Source organism: Vulpes lagopus, chromosome 8 (assembly GCF_018345385.1).
Source record: "Vulpes lagopus strain Blue_001 chromosome 8, ASM1834538v1, whole genome shotgun sequence".
Classification (NCBI taxonomy): domain Eukaryota; kingdom Metazoa; phylum Chordata; class Mammalia; order Carnivora; family Canidae; genus Vulpes; species Vulpes lagopus.
In genome coordinates this window covers 55735853-55756210 of record NC_054831.1, presented here as the reverse complement: position 1 = coordinate 55756210, position 20358 = coordinate 55735853, and the positions used below count along the sequence as shown (strand labels likewise).

The 20358-nt window shown below is 37.0% G+C and overlaps 1 protein-coding gene across 5 annotated transcripts in view; it reads right to left on the bottom strand.

Annotated features, from left to right (window-relative positions):
• The window catches only part of MPP7 (membrane palmitoylated protein 7), a 307829-nt gene that overhangs the window by 48256 nt on the left and 239215 nt on the right, over positions 1–20358 (bottom strand). For 4 of the 5 annotated variants that reach the window (XM_041767665.1, XM_041767662.1, XM_041767666.1 and 1 more), the window contains one exon: positions 4783–4953. The exons of the other annotated variant lie outside the window; for it this stretch is intronic. In XM_041767665.1, the coding sequence (XP_041623599.1) occupies positions 4783–4953 (171 nt within the window). The remainder of the gene's footprint in view (positions 1–4782; positions 4954–20358) is intronic. 5 annotated transcript variants of the gene reach the window in all.

Below are 20358 nucleotides of genomic sequence, written 5' to 3'. Positions count from 1 at the left end.
TGAAGTAATAAACAGAAAACAAAAGTAAAATAAAAATAATAGACCTAAATTCAACCATATGAGTAGTTTATATTAAATATAAATGGTCCAAACATACCAATTAAAGATGTAGATTATCAGACTGAATAAGTACGAGACCCAAGACTATGCTATCTGTAAAAAATGAACTCACTTTAATAATAAACAGATAGATGGGTTAAAATTAAAGGACAGGAAAAGATACATCATGCAAACAATTAGCAAAGGATAACTTAAGTGGTGGCTATGTCAAACATCACACAAAGCAGATGTCAGAACAATGAATGTTACCAGGGATTAAAAAGGACATTACATAATAAGAAGGTAATTCATTAAGTAAACATGATACTTCTGAATATACATATACTTAACAGAGCTTCTAAATATCCTAAGTAAAAGCTGACGTATGTGAAAAGAGGAATAGACAAATCTACCACTATGGAGAATTTAACACTCCCCTTTCAACAATTATCAGAACAAGTAGACAAAAAATTAGGAATATGGAAGTCCTAAACATTATCAACCAACTTAACATATATCAAACACTCCATCAAACAACAGCAGAATACACTTTTTATAAGTGCACACACAACACTTGAGGACAGGGACCAGATTCTGGACAAAAAAAAAAAAAAAAAATCTGATAAATTTAAAAGAACTAAAATCATACAAAGCATATTATCTGATTACAATGTAATTAAACAAGAAATCAATACCAGAAAGATATCTGGATAATCCTCAAGTATTTGGAAATTAAATAACACATTCTAAACAACTTGTGGATCAAAGAAATCACAAAGGAAATTAGGAAATACTGTGATCTGAGTGATATGTTATAAAGATAGAACAGATCAAAAATCATAGGCTGCAGTGCTTAGAAGGAAATTTAAATTTAAGTTTACTAATACCTAAATTTTTTAAATAAGGGTTTCTAGTCAACAGTCTAAGATTTAACTTCATAAAACAAGAAAAAAAAAAAAACTAGGTCCAAAGTAAGCAGAGGAAGGAAATAATAACGCAAATCAACAAAATTGAGAAAAGAGGGGCATCTGGGTGGCTCGGTCAGTTGAGCATCTGCCTTTAGCTCAGGTCATGATCCCAGGGGTCTGGGATCAAGCCCCATGTCGTCTCTCTGCTAAGCGGGAAGTCTGCTTCTCCCTCTCCCTTTGCCTGTTGCTCTGCCTGCTGGTTCTCTCTCTCTCTCTCTCTTAGATAAATAAAATCTTTTTAAAAATTGAGAAAAGAAAAACAAAACATTGAGAAAAGAAAAACAAAAAATTGAGAAAAGAAAAACAATAGAAAAGAATTTAAATGTACACGTGCTGTTATAAAAGATCAATAAATTAGAAAAAGAGTTAAGGCAGGAAGACTCCAGGAAGGCCAAAAATGATCCCCACTCTTATGTTTTTCACACTTGTGTGCAATTCCACCTCCTTGATTGTGGGCAAAACCTGTGATTTGCTTCTAACCAACAAAATATGTAATGTTCTGTTCCTTTGCCTTTTCAGGTTATACACTCTGATAAAGCTACCATGTTGCAGAGGCCCAGAGGGCAAGGAACTGAGGGTGGGTTATGAGCTCTGCCAAACCCAATGGTTTCAGGAGTAAATCCTTTATTGGTCTAGCATTCAAACTGAGATACCTACTTCTGGCCAAGTCTTGAGTACAGCCTTATGAGAGATCCTGAAGCAGAGGACAACCTAGCTAAGTCATGCTCAAACTCTCCAAATTCTGACCTGCAGATACTTTCAGATAGTAAGTATGTGCTATTTTAAGGTCACTATGTTTGTACTAAACGGAAGCTATGAGTGTACAGATTATGAACACTTAAACTTTGATTCCTGTAATTCCAACAAAAGAACTCCAAAAACTTGTTATACAGCAATACGTACCTGATGTAAGAGTCAAGACAAATTACCCATAATGAAAATGAAAGTGGAAACATTACTACAGACCTTACAGAGAGTTAAAGGATAATAAGGGAAAATTATACAACTTTATCTTATACAATTGGTAACTGAGGTGAAACAAATTCTTTCAAAGACACAAATTGCCAAATCTCATTCAAGAAGATAATCTGAATAGTTATGTGTGTGTGTGCGTATGTATAAAGACACAAAGATGCCCTCTCTCACACGTTCTCTCCTTCTTCCTTCCTTCTCTTCTCCTTCTTCATTTTTAAAAAGAAATTAAATTTGTAGTTAAAAACCTCCCCAAAAGGATGCCAGTATGGTTCTACTGTGTAATTCTACCAAACATTTTAGAGGAAAATAATACTAATTCTACAAAGGCTCTCCCAGAAAAGTGAAGAGGAGAAAACACTCCCCAACACATTTTAAGAATATGGCATTATCTTGATAAACACTAGACAAAAACACTCTAAGAAAACTACAGAGCAGCAAACTGAATCTAATGCTATGCCAAAGAATAATACATCATGCAAAGCTCATTCAATACACAAAAATAAAATAGATGCAAGTCACCATTTCAACAGATCAAATAAGCAAAACCATATAATCATGTCAACAGATGCAGAAAAAAAATCCATTTGACAGAATTCAACATCAATTCATCAATTCATGGTAAATACTCTCAGCAAATTAATAATAGAAGGGTATTTTCTTAACCTGGTAAAGGGCAGGTTTTTTTTTTTATAAAAAAAAACAAACAAACCTACATCTAATATTATACTTCATGGTGAAAGATTGAGTACTTTCTGTCTCCCTAAGACTGAGAACAAAGCAAAGATGTTCTCACCAATCTCATTCATCATGATACTGGAGAACCTACAGTGAGGAGAGAATACAAGATGAATATAAAATAAAATGCCTACAAAAAAGAAATAAAATTGTCTTTGGTCACAGATAACAAGATTATCTACATAAAAAAAATTCAAGGCATCGACAAAAAAAAGATACTAGGAATTTCCTTAACGAACTGCAGGGAGAGATGATGACATCTGCATAGATGTCATTTAACAGAACTGCATGGCTGCCTTAACCTGTATGAGGTCAGCATTTCCCCTTTTCCTTTGGAAGATTCTAGGGAGTGAATATTTCTTTTTCATAACCATCAATCATCTTTAGTTGCTTGCAACTGATTTATTTGTATTATTTCATGCATTCCTATTCAGACCCATAGTTTATCTTATTCTATCTTTCCTTCCCCACCTTGGAGGTTAGCACCTATGGGAAGAAAAAAAAGAGCAAAGTTTATTCTACCTTCCTCCTTCACTTAGATCCCACCCCCCAGGGAAACCAAAAGTAGCACAGTCATAACAGTAACTCTTTGCCTACAGAGGAGATCTAGATTTAGGGGAAACAGGAAATTGTGTTCTCTTTGACTTTTTATCACAAGGTATGTCTCTATCTTCGGGTGAGAAGCAGACCTTGGCTGAAGAGCAAAATATGTTATGGGATATAAGACACACTGCTAAGATGGGTACTGGGAAGGACAATGGGGTAGAGAGGAGCAGGAGGTCCAAGTACCCCCTGTGAGACACAAAAAGATTTAGAACCAGGGAATGCTTATATTTTCATTAGCCTATTCTACAGGGACTGGAAGCCAAGGCACTGAAGGCTCTTACAGTAAACATAGAAATCTATGGAGAATATTCCTCCAGGAGGTGTTGCGGGGGGGCTTTCATATACATAGATTAGAAGGGGACACTGTTAATATGGGAAACTCTGAAGTACATGTTTTTCTAAATAATGCCAATGATGTGAACATCTGATGATGCTAGAGATCACATCGGGTGTGGGAAACTGCATCATTTCTGTCTCATCACCACCATCCCTGTGCTGTAACCTTTCAAAGGACTCCACGTCAATAGAAGGGATGATTCTTTAGCTTTTCCACTTATTCTCATCCCCTAATGGTCATCTTCAGTTTATAAAGGAATAATCAATAAGAGACACCAAACTCCTTCATTTCTCTTTTCCTCCTCCCTACCCTCACCCCCAATTATCGGTTTTAATTACCTGTCACCAAATTTTAAAAAAAATGCAAACTGGGATGAGGTGAATGGATTAACATGGAGGCTGTGACTGCGCATGTCTATGAAGTCTGGTCAGGACAGATGCTAGAACGTGAAAATGAGTCAAACCAGCCAATGTCTGTGGAAATCACCATATATATTTATTAACTACTTTAAGCAGTTTCATTAGTTAATGACTCTCCAGCTGTAAATATCCTAGTACTCTGCTGAAATAGTTTATTTCACTGAAGGCCTAAATGCCATAAGAAGCTTCTACTGTGGCTACTGCCTCAAAATGATTTAAAAGAAATTTGGGTTATATTAAAAAATATTTGTTTCTATTATTTAGTTACCCCAATTTACTTAACTTATTGCGACGTATTTGCTATCCCCCCCTCTTTCAGAGGTCCCACTAAAATGTCAATACCATTCTTCACATATGTCTTATGTCTCATGAATGCCATATGAGTACAAAAGACTGAAAATGTCTTTCATTTCATTTGGCTTGAAATCTTCAAGCACCATGCTCTTTGAAGTTAAATTCTTACTACCTCACTTGTTTGGTTGTTGTTGTTTAAAAGATTTTATTTGTTCATTCATGGGAGACAGAGAGGCAGAGACATAGGCAGAGGGAGAAGCAGGCTCCCCACAGGGAGTCCCATGTGAGACTCGATCCCAGGATCCTCGGATCATGATCCGACTCAAAGGCAGATGCTCAACCACCAAGCCACCCAAGTGCCCCACTACCTCGCTTGTTTTGTCAAAATTAACACAAAAGACACACTTACCAACCAGGACAACAAGTCTGTATTTTTCGTTCGTTTGCCGCCGATACGGTGTCACTTCCTCATATGTGGGCACATCAGCTGTGTCATATTGATCACTCTTCTTACATTCATACATGGACTTATTTGTTTTCTTATCTTTTCTACTAAGACGAAAACTTCTCCTAAAACCAGCTACAAGAAAAAACATTTTTTTTTTTAAAGAATGAGAACCAAAAAAAGAAACTCCCCAAGAAGCAAAAATTTAAAAAATCCTCAAAGTGGGATTGGATTTTATGAAAGAGAATATTGTCACAAGTACATTTAGTAAAAGGAAATACAAAAATATTACACAATTTCATTAAAACAATCATTTTATAAGAGAATCATCAAACATTTATTTTTATAGTTATAATAATATAAATTTTATTAGGTTCCAAGCCGTAAAGAGTTTTTTTCAGAAATCAGTGAGTAAAGAACCCACATAAAGTAAAATAAGTGGGAAATCATAATTTATTATGGACTGACTGAGCACAGTTGATAAACAAAAAGTTAAAAGCACTGTAAAAACATTTAAAATATAAATGACAAATTTTCTCATTCATAAATACTAGAATATTTTATAGCGTATTGTAAGCATAACCTAACAACATACCTGTGGCATAGACAAGCATCTATTGTTCAATAAAAAGGAAACTAAATTAGGGAGAGCTCAGTGTCAAACTCGCCTATACAGCCTGTCATGAAGAGCAAGCTCTTTTATAAGACTCCAGCAGGGTAGTAAATGACCAAGTCCAGGTTCTTTTTCTCCTATGTAAAATGTACGGTTTTATCATTTGAAGCCTAATGTAATCTGGAAATAAAATTCAGTCTCAATTGCTATTTTAGGGAAAGACCATAATTGATATTAGCAGATGATATGGTCTTTCCCTAAAATAACTGTAAAAGCACTTCAACAAATTTGAATGCTTAAAGAGCCTTCTCTAGCTCATGGCTACCATTTAACATATGGGCTTAAAAAGCTGAGGCAAAGGTTCTTTGTCCCAGTCAACCCCAGTTTCATTCTGCTGGCTCTTCATGTCGCTGCATCGTATGATATTTATTTCCTTTCTAGGATAGTGGTGTTCATCATACACAGTATGATTTCCTCCATACACACAGTATAAATTCAGTAATTTATTTGACCTAATCCTCAAAATTCAGACTTTAAGGAAAACAGTTCTGCTTATTGAAACATTATATTCATGTCAGCTCCATGGTATAAAGAACATTTTAAGTATATAAAAATATGTTCTCTTGGAAAAGAATATTGATCAAATTTGATAAGTAGTAATTTTTAATAGAAGTATTTTACAATAAAATGCAAGAATATTAATACTGATCTGTGTGAATTCTAGGGACCATAATGAAAAAGAATACTATCACTGCATTTAAGAAATTAGAAGGATTAAAAAAAAGGCCAATATTAAAAAACAATCAATGACCATGAAGTGATAGCACTCACTTTATGGATTCACAGTTTCATAAAAATCAGCCAAGATATTAGGAATGGGGTGATATAAGATTCATTGGATAATATATAGTGCTGTGGCCTCATTTTAAGGAGGTACTCAGATTATTTGAGGGAAAGATTTACAAAGGACTTGAGTCGAGAGTTAATCACTCTAAAGTGCTCTTCTCAAAGGCAAAGAGGAAAAGGCAAACAGGACAAGGGATAAAACACTGTTTTTTTCTCAGAGGAGGAGAAGATTCAAGGAAGCAAATGGGGAAATGTGCCAACCTGGCCCTAGGATGAAGAACACGTGTCAGTTCTAAAACCACCCGGGCAGGGAGAATTCAAACTACTTCTCTACAAAGGGTCCTAGGAAAGCCTTTTATTATTTCTTGGTCTTTAGGATATTGGGAAAGACTCACGAGAACACAGGAAAAGGGTTCCCTGGCATGGGAGTCTTCTCAATGCCATAGCAGAAGTGGGGAGGATCCTTACAACCACTCCCAGGGCTCGAGCGCACTGCTTCTCAGACAACTTTCTCTCATCGATTTGCAGAAATGAGTTACACCATCCCGACCCTGTCACCCGTGACTGCTGGCTCATTCTGGAATCCAGCTTAAGATGGCTTCTGGTTTAGCGTAGAAATTACACATTAGCTATTCTCACTCTTCAATGTTGGTATTTCATAGTGTTCTGATTTCAGGTTCCCATGGTTCTTGTCTCATGGAAGGCAATTAAACGATAGGCAGGTAGAACTGGAAATTCCTACACGGTTATTCCTTGGAAGGAGGAGAGTTTCCCCTCAAGGCACTACGGACTTACAGCCCAGGAATGAACCAAACCAGAACATAAATGCTTCATCCAAAGCAAATGAAGTCCAAAAGTGACAAATTTCTGAGCCATGAATCCCAGCTAAATCCTGGATTTCAGTGAAAGGGTTTACATTCTAATTGAATTTTTACAGTTCATGGAAGTTTTTGCTTTCATTATAAACAATAAAGAGATAGTGGGGTAAGAGTGAAGGTAATCAGATTTCTGATGTGAGCTTCTCTGGACATCAAAGATGGGGGCTAGGGAGCATAGGACGGTTTGGTGATATTAGTTATACCGTGCTTGGTACAGAATAGGTGCTTGATAAAAGTTTTATAAATTCAAGCAATTTAAAAAGGTAGGTGCCTGGGTGACTCAGTAGGTTAAGCATCTGCCTTTGGCTCAGGTCATTATCCCAGGATCCTGGGATTGAGTCCCATGTTGGCTCCCTGCTACGTCTGCTTCTCCTTCTCTTCCTATCCCCTGCTCATGCTTGCCTTCTCTTATGCTCACTCTTTCTCTCAAATAAAAAGAAATCTCTTTAGAAAAGGGCAATAACAAAACCCTACTTCATTCCTGTTTCATTTTCTTATTGTAAATTTCAACAAAGAAAACAGGGCACATTTGGTGTTTTCCATAAAAAAAAATTCTAAGAGACAGACTTAATGACAAAACAGTGCATACACCAAGGCACAGAGCTGGAAAAAACCGTGGAGAACACCGGGCCTTCTCCATCCTTGCTCCCTGTCCACAGAGGATGCAGATGTGACTCCAGTTGCCCATGCACCATGACATGATCCTGATCTCATTCAAGTCAGTTTTCCAGGTGGCAATGACTGAGCAACTGGAATTCCCACCCACAAGTAGTGAAGTGTCCTAACCCAGTATGTTCGCTTACAAAACAGAGGAAAAATTGCAGTCAGGTCACCACACCACCTCTAGTAGCAAGAGTACCAAATGTTAAAAACTGAGGACCAGGGGCCACAGGGTGGCTCAGTCTGTTAGGCATCTGACTCTTGGTTTCAGCTCAGGTTGTGATCTCAGGGTCATTGGAGCCAGCCCTGCTTCGGGCTCTGCATTCAGCACAGTCTGCCTGAGATTCTTTCCCCTTCCCTCTGCTCTTCCCCCCCAATCATGTACTCTCTCTCTAAAATAAATAAATAAAATCTTAAGAAAAAAAAAAATGAGGACCAGGGGTAGCTAGGTCTGACCCAGAGCAGCATCTAGATCCTGACACTTACCAGCTATAGGATTTGCCAACTTTTAGAAAACTTCTCTGTGGCTCATTTCTCAACTTTAAAATGAGGATTACAGTATCAACCTCATCTGGTTGTTAAGGATTAAATAAACAATTCATATAAAGCACTTGGCCCAGTATCGGGCATCTGGTAAATACCAACATAGTTTAGGTACAGATTAGCACCTGATTGTCTCCAACTAACTATAAGTATCTGGAAGGCAGGACCATATACCTCCCTGTATTCCCAAGCACACAGTCTAGCAAAAAGGGAAAAATAAGCGGCTTATTCATAGTTTTTAATTGGCTGTTATAAATTAATAATATGTAAATATAAAGAGTATTTCATATTAAAATTAAAGCGAGATTTAAATGTTAAATATTAAAAGTACCCTATTAAAGTAGTAAACCATTTTAAAGAAACACAGCAGAAAAATTGAGGATGCACTATCCTTTCACTCCCCCCCCCCCCCCGCCCCAGATACTCTTTCTAGGGATATATGTTATTTCTGGTACAATATTTAAATTTAAAGAGTATCCTTCCCTTCTGTCTTCTTACTCTCCTGATCCACAGATACCTGTTTATGTTCCACATTTATATTACCCATACACATAAATACACAAGATAAGCCTCCCCCACAAAAAAATAAATTCCCAGAGGAACCAATAAATGTGCCATTTGAGGTGGTTGAGGACTCTAATTTTCAACCCTGGGTCGCATTAATGAGCGATGTGCCGGCACACGCCTTCCTCAGTCTACGCTTAAAGGAGACTAAACTGTGTGTCAGGGAGAGGCAGTCCCTTCCCATCGGCTTTTATGTGGTTCTCTTCTTAAAAGGAAGATTTAAAGACATATCCTTAAACTGAAAGTAAGCAAAGGGTTCGTTCAGGTAAACGTGAATAAATAACCTAGAATTTTACTTAATCCCAGTGCATTTTCAATGCTCCAGTCTTACCAGGAGCTGGCTGTAACAAAAAACAAAACAAAACAAAAAACAAAGAAAAAGGGAGGGGAAAAGGAACAGCAACAAGACATTTGGACTAAGGCAACAGTTTTACACGAAATATATTTTTTCTTATATTTCACATTTTTGTAATTTATAATTGGCTCAAGATTTTTACGGACAGGCTTTTCCCAGTGAGCTTCCCCACAGCTGTTAGAGATTGTGTGTTCCCAAGGAACGACGCGTTTACATGACGACCATAGGAAAGTGACTTTACAGTAAGACTGCAGCTGCAGGTCAGCCCCCTGATCACAAGGAGACACTTATACCTAATATTTTTGAGGAGAAATAATTTATGATCATTTGTTAACTCAGCATATGATTGCAAAGCTTTATTTAAAGTATTTTTTACTATCAAAGCAAAAGGTTGCTTGTTTTCTGCTCCGTATTTCAAGATTGCAGTAAATGTCCCTCAACATTTCCTTTATTCCATGTTGCTGATTATTTCACAGGGAGATGCTGCCAGAGGCTTAGATAGATTTTGTCCAAACACTTCTCAGATCAGTGAATGCCAATGTACATTTCCACGAGCAGAAAGCACAATGACCCCTGTTACCAGTCTCTCATAAGAAGACCTCTCATCGCCTTGAAGTTTTTCAGTGACTTGACAAGTGAAAAATTTTATGTCATTTCATCTTCACTGTTACTAGAGTTGACCCTTGCTTCATATTTATTACCCATCTGCATTTTTTCTGTGATTTGCTGGTTAATGCATTTTGATCACTTTTTGATTAGGGTCTTCATAAATACATACACATACATGTGTCTTTTAAGGTCACAGCCCTTGGCCCTAATTTGTTGCCAACACTTTTAAGATTTTCAATTTTCCATTTTGAAGAAATTTAAAATGTTTATGTATCTGAGTCTGTTTCTTTTGTGATTTCTCCCACTGTTTTTTTATGACTTTCCAATCCTTGAGTCTGATAAATAGTCACCTATATTTTCTTAAGTTAAAAAAATGGGTTGCACGGCTTTAATTATTTTTTTTATCCCATCTGGAATTACTCAGCTGAGATCAAACTTGTGAGGTGAGGCTGTAACTTTATATTTTCATAAGTAATTAACCAGTGGTCCTAAAAATACTTCTTGAACAATCCTTTCACTCCTTTATATTGACACATACTTTGTACTAAAGTACCAGACGGTTTATTATTATGTCATGACCCAGAACCCCCCCAAAAAAACCCCAAAACCCAGAAAGGTGATTCTTAGTATGAGTTTAGAGAATTCTCTTACTGATGATACCAATACTAAAAAAACAGAAGTCATGATGGTGGTACTTGATACGTATTGAGAACTTACTAGGTAACAGACACCCCTCGAAGCCTTTATGTGGATTAATTCATTAATTCTCACAGCAACCCAATAAGGTAGGCAGAATGCTCCCTGGGTTTAAGTGGTTCTTCTTTTAGTAAAATAGTCAGAGAAGGACAAATACCATATGATTTCACTCATATGTGGAATTTAAGAAACAAAACAGATGAACATGGAGAGGAAAAAAAGAGAGGCAAACCATAAAACAGACTGAAGGATAGAGAACTAAGGGTTGATGGAGGGAGGTGGGGTGGGTGGGGGATGGGCTGGATGGAGGATGGGTGTTAAGGGGGCACTTGCGATGAGCACCATGTGTTTTATGTAAGTGATAAATCCCTAAATTCTACTCCTGAAACTAATATTAGCACTATATGTTAACTAACTGGAATTTAAGTAAAAACCTGAAACAAAACAAAACAAAACAAAAAAATTACCCAGGCTTTGGTTCAAATATTAAATGATGAAAGAAAAAAGCAAGTCTGAAATGTGACTCCAAATACATAGATGTATAATAGAAAAAGCGATGAGCCTTCTATTATTTTATGAAATAAGCAAATAGAAAAAAAATAAAGGACCAGCAGTTTATCTTAGGGTTTAAAAATTATAAGCTCTTTTCTGTGGGAGACTTTTTTTTCAGATACAATTAAATACATTTTTTAATTCCTATGTATTCAAGATGATGTGTAAAATATAAAAATGTACAGAATGGTGTCTCTGCCTTCCAAAAGTTCCCAACCTACTAGGGGACACAGAAATATTCCCAAATACCAATTTAAGGGTTTTCACAACACAAGCTCATGACCAGAAACTAAGATTTTTAGGAAGTTCTGTAATTTAACACTGACATTTAAGTAAAAAAGTTAAACTTAGGAGTTGTGACTTGGTCATTTATAAAGCTACTGAACTACATTTTATTTATGTAACACCATTCACCCAAAGACTATAAATTTAACTCTTACATATGTAAATTAAGAATCATTTATTATTAAAATGAGCTTCATACTGTAGATAAGTATTCCTATACCTATCAATCCTGTAATTTCAAATGTTAGTGACATTTTCAACAGTAAAAAAAAAAAAAAAAAAAAAAAAAAACTTGAAGTACCCAACATAGATGTATGAGAATGATTAACTTATGCTACACTTTTTCACATTTCAACTAAGAAATGAGGTTGAAGCCACTAAAATTATAACTCTAAAACTATACAGCACCATAAAATACATTTGGTATAATAAATGAAAAAAACAGAATGCAATAGTCATACTTATGAGTTTTACTTTTTTACTAATATAAAAGTTGGTATGGGTACAAAACCGTGCAAGAAAATGGATGAAAACAGAAAATGGTTCTGTTAGGGAGAGAGGACTGTGGGCAATTGTTATTGTTCTATTTCTCAAACTTTCCAGAATGTTAAATAATTTGAAATTTTTTTAAAAAAGCCCACAAAACACATTATTCATAATATATGAACAACCGAACAAATGAAATCCACTACTGAAAGATATATTTGTGTGTCACATCAACACATAATACAAAATACATCTGACTATGTCTCAGAGGCAGGGTCTAGTCTTCTATATCTTGACATGATTATTGTAACAGACTACCTTTTTATAATCACAAGAGTTAAAAATAGCCAAATAATTAAAATATTAAAAAAGGAATAAAACTAAAAATAATGGAAAATGGTTTCTTAAAAAATGAGAATATAGTATAAGAACCAAAGATCAAAGGTTGAGAGTATCAAAGGTCAAGACATATGGAGAAAAACAGAGTTTTGAAAATTTGTAACCAAACTAATAAAACTGGAATCTTTTTTAAAAACCATAAATTGTTATTTTATCCCATTGGCTCCCATAAGTAGGTAACTTCAGTGTGAATTTACAATGTAAATATTTATCATTGTAATAATCTTACTTTTTGTAAGACTTTAAGACCTTGAAGATGACATTTTATAAAAAACACATGATCATTTTATGAACAAATGTCCCTTAACACAAAAGACCCTCCAACAGAGTCAAGGTGACTCACCACCAATACCAGCACAGCCCCCAAAAACACACACGTTGAATGAGTGAAGTGACATCTGCCTTTCTGTTAATTCAAGGAAAGTAAATACTACTAGGTTACCACCCACAATTTTTAAGTGGGACAGTTTCCATCTTTGGTTACATTTCTTTTATATAGCCAATTTGGTCCAATAACATCAGACATTATATATTTTCAGTGTTTTTAATAATAATAAGCTTTTAATGTTTAAATGTTATAGATGTCTGTAGATGGGAAAAGCAGCATCTCAGGGAAATTGTTTGAATCCTAAAATAGCAGTATTGATCGCAGGCACTTCAAAAGTTAGAGACTGATGGAAGGATCCACCCTAAAGTTCCTGATTTTCGTAAAAAAATAGATTTATTTGATACCAACACAATCAAGAAAACTGCTTACTTCCTCAAAAGGAGATAAAAATAAACATTTCAATTCTTGTTTCTCTCCTTAAATACATGAAAAGGTGGATTCTTTTCTTAACTTGGGAAAATTACTGTACATTGTATGAAAATCATTTTTTTGCATTTTAAAACACTGGATTAATTTGACAAAGCTAATATTTAATAGTTCAGTAGGTATCTTAGTTATAAGACAAAATATGTTAATGTAAATGAATTTTGTAAGAAGATTAAAAAATTCATGTGGACATTAATAAAAACTAAGCAGCTGGGAGTTACTATACAGTGTCAGGCTCCTGCCAACAAAACATTGAAAATTTCCATTAAAATAAACATTTTTCAACATAATGCCAAAGTTGCTATAATGATATAAATCATAACTGACAGGTAAAGTGTATGTAAATATGGTCCTAAGACAATTATTATTGAAATAACGCTTCCATAATACACCAATCATAAAATTGTTCCAAAGACAATTAAGGATAATTAAGGCCAAACAAATTAGCAGATAATAATCTTCGGAGGAGGTTTAAATTGAAAATAAATGCCAATACAAAACTTTAAGAGTAACGGAGATCTGAAGAAGTGGGTTAGTCAGCTTCTTGCATTCATCTTATAAAAACACTCTCAGGGGGAAAAAATCATCAAAGACACATGAAAATTATTGTGGATTACATTAACCAACTCTACATATGTTAATTTTGGTATAAAGTGGAACAAGGTTTTTAAACAAACACATAATCCATCTCTGGAATGTTACAGTTTAAAATTGCTCTCAATAAAACTTAAAGAAATGCTCAAATGCCCTAAATACCCTTGAATCACTCAGCTCATCTCAAGCTAAAAATAAAAATAGAAACTCAAAGTGCCTAATGAAATCATGGGACCTAATATATCAATTTGCAATTTCCATGAAAAAAAATTACTTAGGTCTTAAAAAGTTTTCCTGATACCACTGACGATTTTTTTTTAAGCACAGCACAGTATTACCATAAAAAAAGGAGAAACCATATGAGAATTTAATTTTCTGCCAGCTAATAAAGAAATGAGTTTTTACTTATACTTTTGAAATTATGAGAGTTCTAAAAAGAGGGAAAAATTGGATTTTAAATTTTTAATATATTTTTTTAAGTTTGAGCCTATACAACCAAAAAATTCTCCAAGCAGGAATGGTTTCTTTCTCTCAGAGAAAATATTTCCAAGTAGTATTCCAGACATGTTGAGATTATGCAGAGTTCTTGTTCAAGAAAGAAGCTCTACCATTTTTTAAAGAATGCTTCTAAATGTTCTCTTTGTATAAATTTTACTTTTGGGGAGAATATTAAGGCACTATTTTTTGACATAGCTGTGCTTACTACCTACAAAACATTCTTTAATAAAATAATTCAATAATAGGGCAAATAGGAATTCTTACTAGGTTTATAAAATAGTGCAACTTGTTAAGAATCAATGGTGCTCACACATAAAAAGAAGAAAAAGTATTGGAAAAAAAACACACAGAAGTAGAGATAGATAAATACACGTAAAAGAACACCAAATGGACAGTTTTGTTTATATTGAACTTCATGGTAAACAACTTCAATTAAATAAAAAGAACAGTCTAAACTTACATAAGTCCCAAAACTGATCTTGTTTTAAAAGAATGCATGAAGTACTCCAGCAAATGCAGAGGTGAAGAAATTGATGAGTTTTCAGGAAACCATTTGCAAGAAATTATGTTTGAAGACACATGCCTGATAAGCAGTTGTTCATTGATTATAACAAGATTTCAATACTGAATTAACCCAAAGAAAAACATTCTGTAATTCTTATCAATGTAAAAAGGAAATATTCTTCATTTAAACTACTTTGTACTGCATTAGAAAGGAGAGAATCCTCAAAGCTGGCTATTATAGTATTGAGAAACAATTGCCCTTTGGAAGCCAACACACACACATGCATGCACACACGCACTCCCATCACATCATCCACCAGAGCTAAATGAAATTTTCAAGAGCTCATGGAAGGAAATGAATTATTCCTAATAATTCATATATTTGTATAACTATAAAAGGCTTGGCAAATAGGCAACTCTTAACTTAGATTCAACTTTAAAAGGTCCAGTTTGTGTACTTCATATTTACAGCATACTATCAATTTATCTTCATATCATGGTCATAAAATTTTATGCAATTAACACAACTTACAGTGCCCATTCAGTGAGCTTTTCCTTCCTTCCAATAATAACAGCCCAATCTCTTTTATTGATGAACAAAGCCCTAAGAAACGTGGTGTGTTACACATCAGTAAGAATCATACTAACGCAGTATACATTCATATTGATTAAATATGGTTTTATGATATAATTTTTATATAAATAGACATTCAATTCTTGGGATATTACAATTTTATTTCTTTTGAAAGAGTTGAATTAGATCATTTTGACATGGGATGTCAAAAATGTAATGGTCATGAGGTTAAGGGCTATTTATATATGCTATTTTATGCTTGATTTTACGCACATCAAAGAAAGTGAAATTCATCAAATGTATTCACTGAGCTACTGGTCTGATTTAGATCAACAGTGGTTGTGCATCTACCAGGAGATCCTGGGCAGCACCATTTTTGATCCAAGGGTACTGTACCTGCAGGATACCTCAGTTTTTCCTTTCCTTCTGTGGACTCAGGAGATACAGAATGTGAAGGTGGATGAGGGAGGGGCAAGGGTGAGGTTCTAAAATAAGCCAGAGTCTCAGAAATCCTTCTTAGTAGTCCTTGGAAAAGCTCCCATGAGAGGGCTAAATTTCTGGAAACTCCCTTGACTATTTTCCAGGGCTTTCCTAAAACTGGATAAGGGTGCAAAGGGCTGAGGATGGATATAGACGCATCCTGTGTATGTGGATAGTCTTTAAAATCAGTGGCAATACAACGTATGTGTGAACAATAGTGGTATCTATTGGGATTTGATGTACACCAGGATACTATGGTCATTTGTATGATATGCAGTAAGTGACTAAAATGTTACAAAATCATTTTTGTTGACTTGCACTATTTAAATTACTTCTTTTAGTAAGAGAAGAAATTGATGTGAAAGACAGTATCAAATCTCCAAAGGGCAAATATTTCTTCAATGCAATAATTACCATAGACACACTTAGTGTAGGAGAATATGACAGTTAATCTTATGTGTCAACACGGCTGGACCATAGTGCTCAGATATTTGGTCAAACGTTATTCCAGATGTTTCTGTGAAGGCATTTTTTGAATGAGATTAACCTTTTACATCAGTGAACTTTGAATAAAGCAGATTACCCCCTAGAATGTGGGTGGGCCTCATCTAATCAGTTGAAGAGAAAAAAGTTAATCTCCTCTGCAAAGGAAGGAATTCTGCCAGCAGATGGCCTTTGAACTCATCCCTGGGTCTCTAGCCTGACGGTCTAACCTGCAGATTTTCTTATGAAGCCTCCACAATCATGTGAGCCAACACCTTAGATTGTGTGTGTGGGTATGGGTGTGTGTGCACAGTTGCCTAATACAGAGATTAGGAGGGAAATGTTAAAATCTTAGAATAACTAGCATTTCCTAGTCAATGTAAAAATACACTGTAACATTTTAACATCCTTAGAACAGAGATCAATAAAAAAAATCAATAAAAGACAAATTTTTATTCTTTTGAGAGGATCAACAAGACTGGAAAACCTTTAACATAAATGAACCAATAAAAAAAGAGAAGACCTAAATTATTTAGGAATGAAAGAGGGCACTGCTACCAAGAAGAAATAAACGGATTATAAGCGAATACTATAAACAGTTGGATGCCAACAAATTGGATAATCTAAATGAAAGAGACAAAGTACTAGAGATGTACTTACTAAAATTGAGAATCTGAACAAACCTTTAATAAGTAAAGAGATTGAATGAGTAGTTTAAAAACTTCCCACAAAGAAAAGCCTTGGAATAGATGGCTTCACCAGTGAATTCTAGCAAATGTTTAGAAAACAATGAACACAAAGTTTACAAATGCTTTCAAAAAGCGTAGGAAATGCCTCCCACCCCATCTTTTGAGACGAGTATTATTCTGATACCAAAATCAGACAAAGATATCACTAGAAAAAAAGAGAATCTGCACCCCAATATCTCTATTCCTCAAATACTAGTGACCCAAATTCAGCAACATATATAAAAGATTAGTTATCGGGTTTTAGTAGATGCCTTTCATCAGGTTGAGGAAATTCCCTTCTATTCTTAGGTTGAGTTTTTATCACCAAAGGATTTTGTCAAATGCTTTTCAATGTAACTAAGCTGCCAACTGTTCATCAAGGTTGCTGGTAACTTCCACAGTGCTAAATCAAAGTCAGTTCTCTTTCCTCATCTTATTTGATCACTCTTTCCCTTCCTAAAACTTTACTTTTATTGGCTCCTAGAAGAATCATACCTCTTAGTGTATTTCCTTACTTCTCTTTGGGTTCTTTTCTTGCCCAAATCTACATCCATTCTAGTGGTGATCTCATTCAGCTTCCTGACTTTAAATTTGACCTAACTTTGACCACTTCTAAATCAATGGCCTGAACTCAAAGCTGCCTATCCAGTTCCCTATTTAATACCTCTACACGAGTATTGCAAACTCAGTGGACCCCAACCAGCATCCTTGATGTTCCTCCACCCCAAACTTATGCTCCATGGTCTCTCCCATCTCAGGAAATGGTGACTCTACCCTTGTAGTTACTAAGTCCAAAAATGGCACTTTCATCCTTGATTCTCTAACCTGTCTTAAAATCTTGTCAGTCTTACTCTTAAACTGTATTCAGAATTCCATGTCTTATCCCTACCTCCACAGAGAATATTTTGTTTCAAGCCACAGTCATTTCTTGCTTGGATTCCCACATAGCTCCTTGTTTCTGCCCTCGCTCCCTTATCCCTTTTCAATAGACCAGCCAAGTGATCCTTAAAAATGTCAGGTCATGTCATTGCTCTGCTCAGAACGCTTCAATGATTTCCAATCCCACACATATTAAAAGACAAAGAACCCCCTCAATCCTTTCCTCTCCACAACTATTCTGTTTTGCTGCCAACCTCAAGTCCTGTCAACTCCTCCCTTGTTCACACTGGTCTTCTTCCTGACCCTCGGAGGCCCTGGGGTCCTGTCTCAGGATCTTTGCACATGCCTGTCCCACTCCCTGGAATTCTCATCCCCCATGAGGCTCCTTTTCAGGTTTTTGCTCAAACACAACCATTTCAAAGAGGCCTTCCTGAATGTCCCATTTCCCTATCTCCTCCATCATCCTATTCCTGTTTTACTTCATAGCACTTATAGCCACCTAAGATATTACATTATTTATTTAGTTGTTAGTCCAAACCTACCCGCAATACGGAAGCTCTATGAAAGGGTATTCGTTTTGATCTTTGTTGAAACTCAAATGTCTAGAGCAGCCTAGGACATAATAAGCATTCAATAAATTTTAGGAAAAAATCCAGAAATGTCAATGTAAGACCAGAAGAAACTGCTAGCCAGAGCTAAAATGGTTGTCTCTTGAGGGAAGAGGTGGGACTAGAGGGGAAAAGGGAAAGGTACACTTGTTTTGGGTTGCAAGATTTGCAAATACTATTTCACTTTTCAAACAAGTTATTAAATAGAACCATATGAAATTGCTGATGTTCTGTTGTTTTCTGACCTACAAAACAGGATTATGTAACAATTTCATAGGCTTCACCTCATGCATGCTATTTTAGTAAAAAATTTAAAAATTAAAATTATCGAAAAGAAATGTGAGGGGGGAGGGGCAAGATGGCGGAAGAGCAGGGTCCCCAGGTCACCTGTCCTCAACAAATTACCTAGAAAACCATCCAATCATCCTGAAAATCTACGAATTCGGCCTGAGATTTAAAGAGAGACCAGCTGGAACGCTACAGAGAGAAGAGTTCGCGCTTCTATCAAGGTAGGAAGACGGGGAAAAAGAGATAAAGACACAAAAGGCCTCCAAGGGGGAGGGGCCCGCGAGGAGCCGGGCTGAGGCCGGGGCGAGTGTCCCCAGGACAGGAGAGCCCCGTCCCGGAGGAGCAGGAGCTGCACCGACCTTCCCCGCGGTAAGGCCTCCCGGGGAATTGGAGCAGGATCCCCAGGAGGGCGGGGATGCCCTCGGGCTCCCTGGGACAGTGACAGAGGAACTGCGCCCCGGGAGATGCGCCGAGCTCCCTAAGGGCTGCAGCGCTCGGCGGGACCCGGAGCAGCTCGGAGGGGCTCGGGCGGCGGCTCCGCGGAGGGGGCTGCGCGGCTCCGGGAACAGCTCAGCGGCGGCGGCTCGGGCAGAGGAAGAAGCTCCGCGCGGAGGGGGCGGCGCGGCTCCGGGAACAGCTCGGAGGGGCTCGGGCGGCGGCTCCGCGGAGGGGGCTGCGGGGCGGGAGCGCGAATCCGACAGCGCAGGCTCCGGAGCACAGGGCGCCGGGACACAGCCCAGGATCCGGCCTCCCCCAGGAACAGGCAGAGGCCGGGAGGGCCCAGGACAGCGAGGACGCTCCTGCCTGGAACTGAGCAGATCAGCGGCCCCACCCGGAGCCCCCAGGCCCTGCAGACAGAGAGCCCCGGAGCTACTGCGGGGGCTGGATCCAGGGTCCCAGAGCTGCCCCCGCCACTGTGGCTTCCTCCTGGGGCCTCACGGGGTGAACAACCCCCACTGAGCCCTGCACCAGGCAGGGGCAGAGCAGCTCCCCCAAGTGCTAACACCTGAGAATCAGCACAGCAGGCCCCTCCCCCAGAAGACCAGCGACACGGACCAGTTCCAAGGGAAGTCAAGGGACTTAAAGTATACAGAATCGGAATATACTCCCCCGTGTTTTTGTTTTTGTTTTTGTTTTTGTTTTGTTTTGTTTTGTGCTTTTTTTTTTCTCTCTTTCTTCTTGATTTCTGATTGCTTCCCCCACCCCCACCCCTTTTTTTTTCTTTTTTCTCCTTTCTTTTTCTTCTCTTTTTCCCCTTTTTTTTCTTTCTCTTTTTTCTTTTTCTCTTTTCTTTCCTTCTCTCTCTTTTTCTCCTTTTCCCAATACAACTTGATTTTGGCCACTCTGCACTGAGCAAAATGACTAGAAGGAAAACCTCACCTCAAAAAAAAGAATCAGAAACAGCCCTCTCTCCCACAGAGTTACAAAATATGGATTACAATTCACTGTCAGAAAGCCAATTCAGAAGCACTATTATACAGCTACTGGTGGCTCTAGAAAAAACCATAAAGGACTCAAGAGACTTCATGACTGCAGAATTTAGATCCAATCAGGCAGAAATTAAAAATCAATTAAATGAGATGCAATCCAAGCTAGAAGTCCTA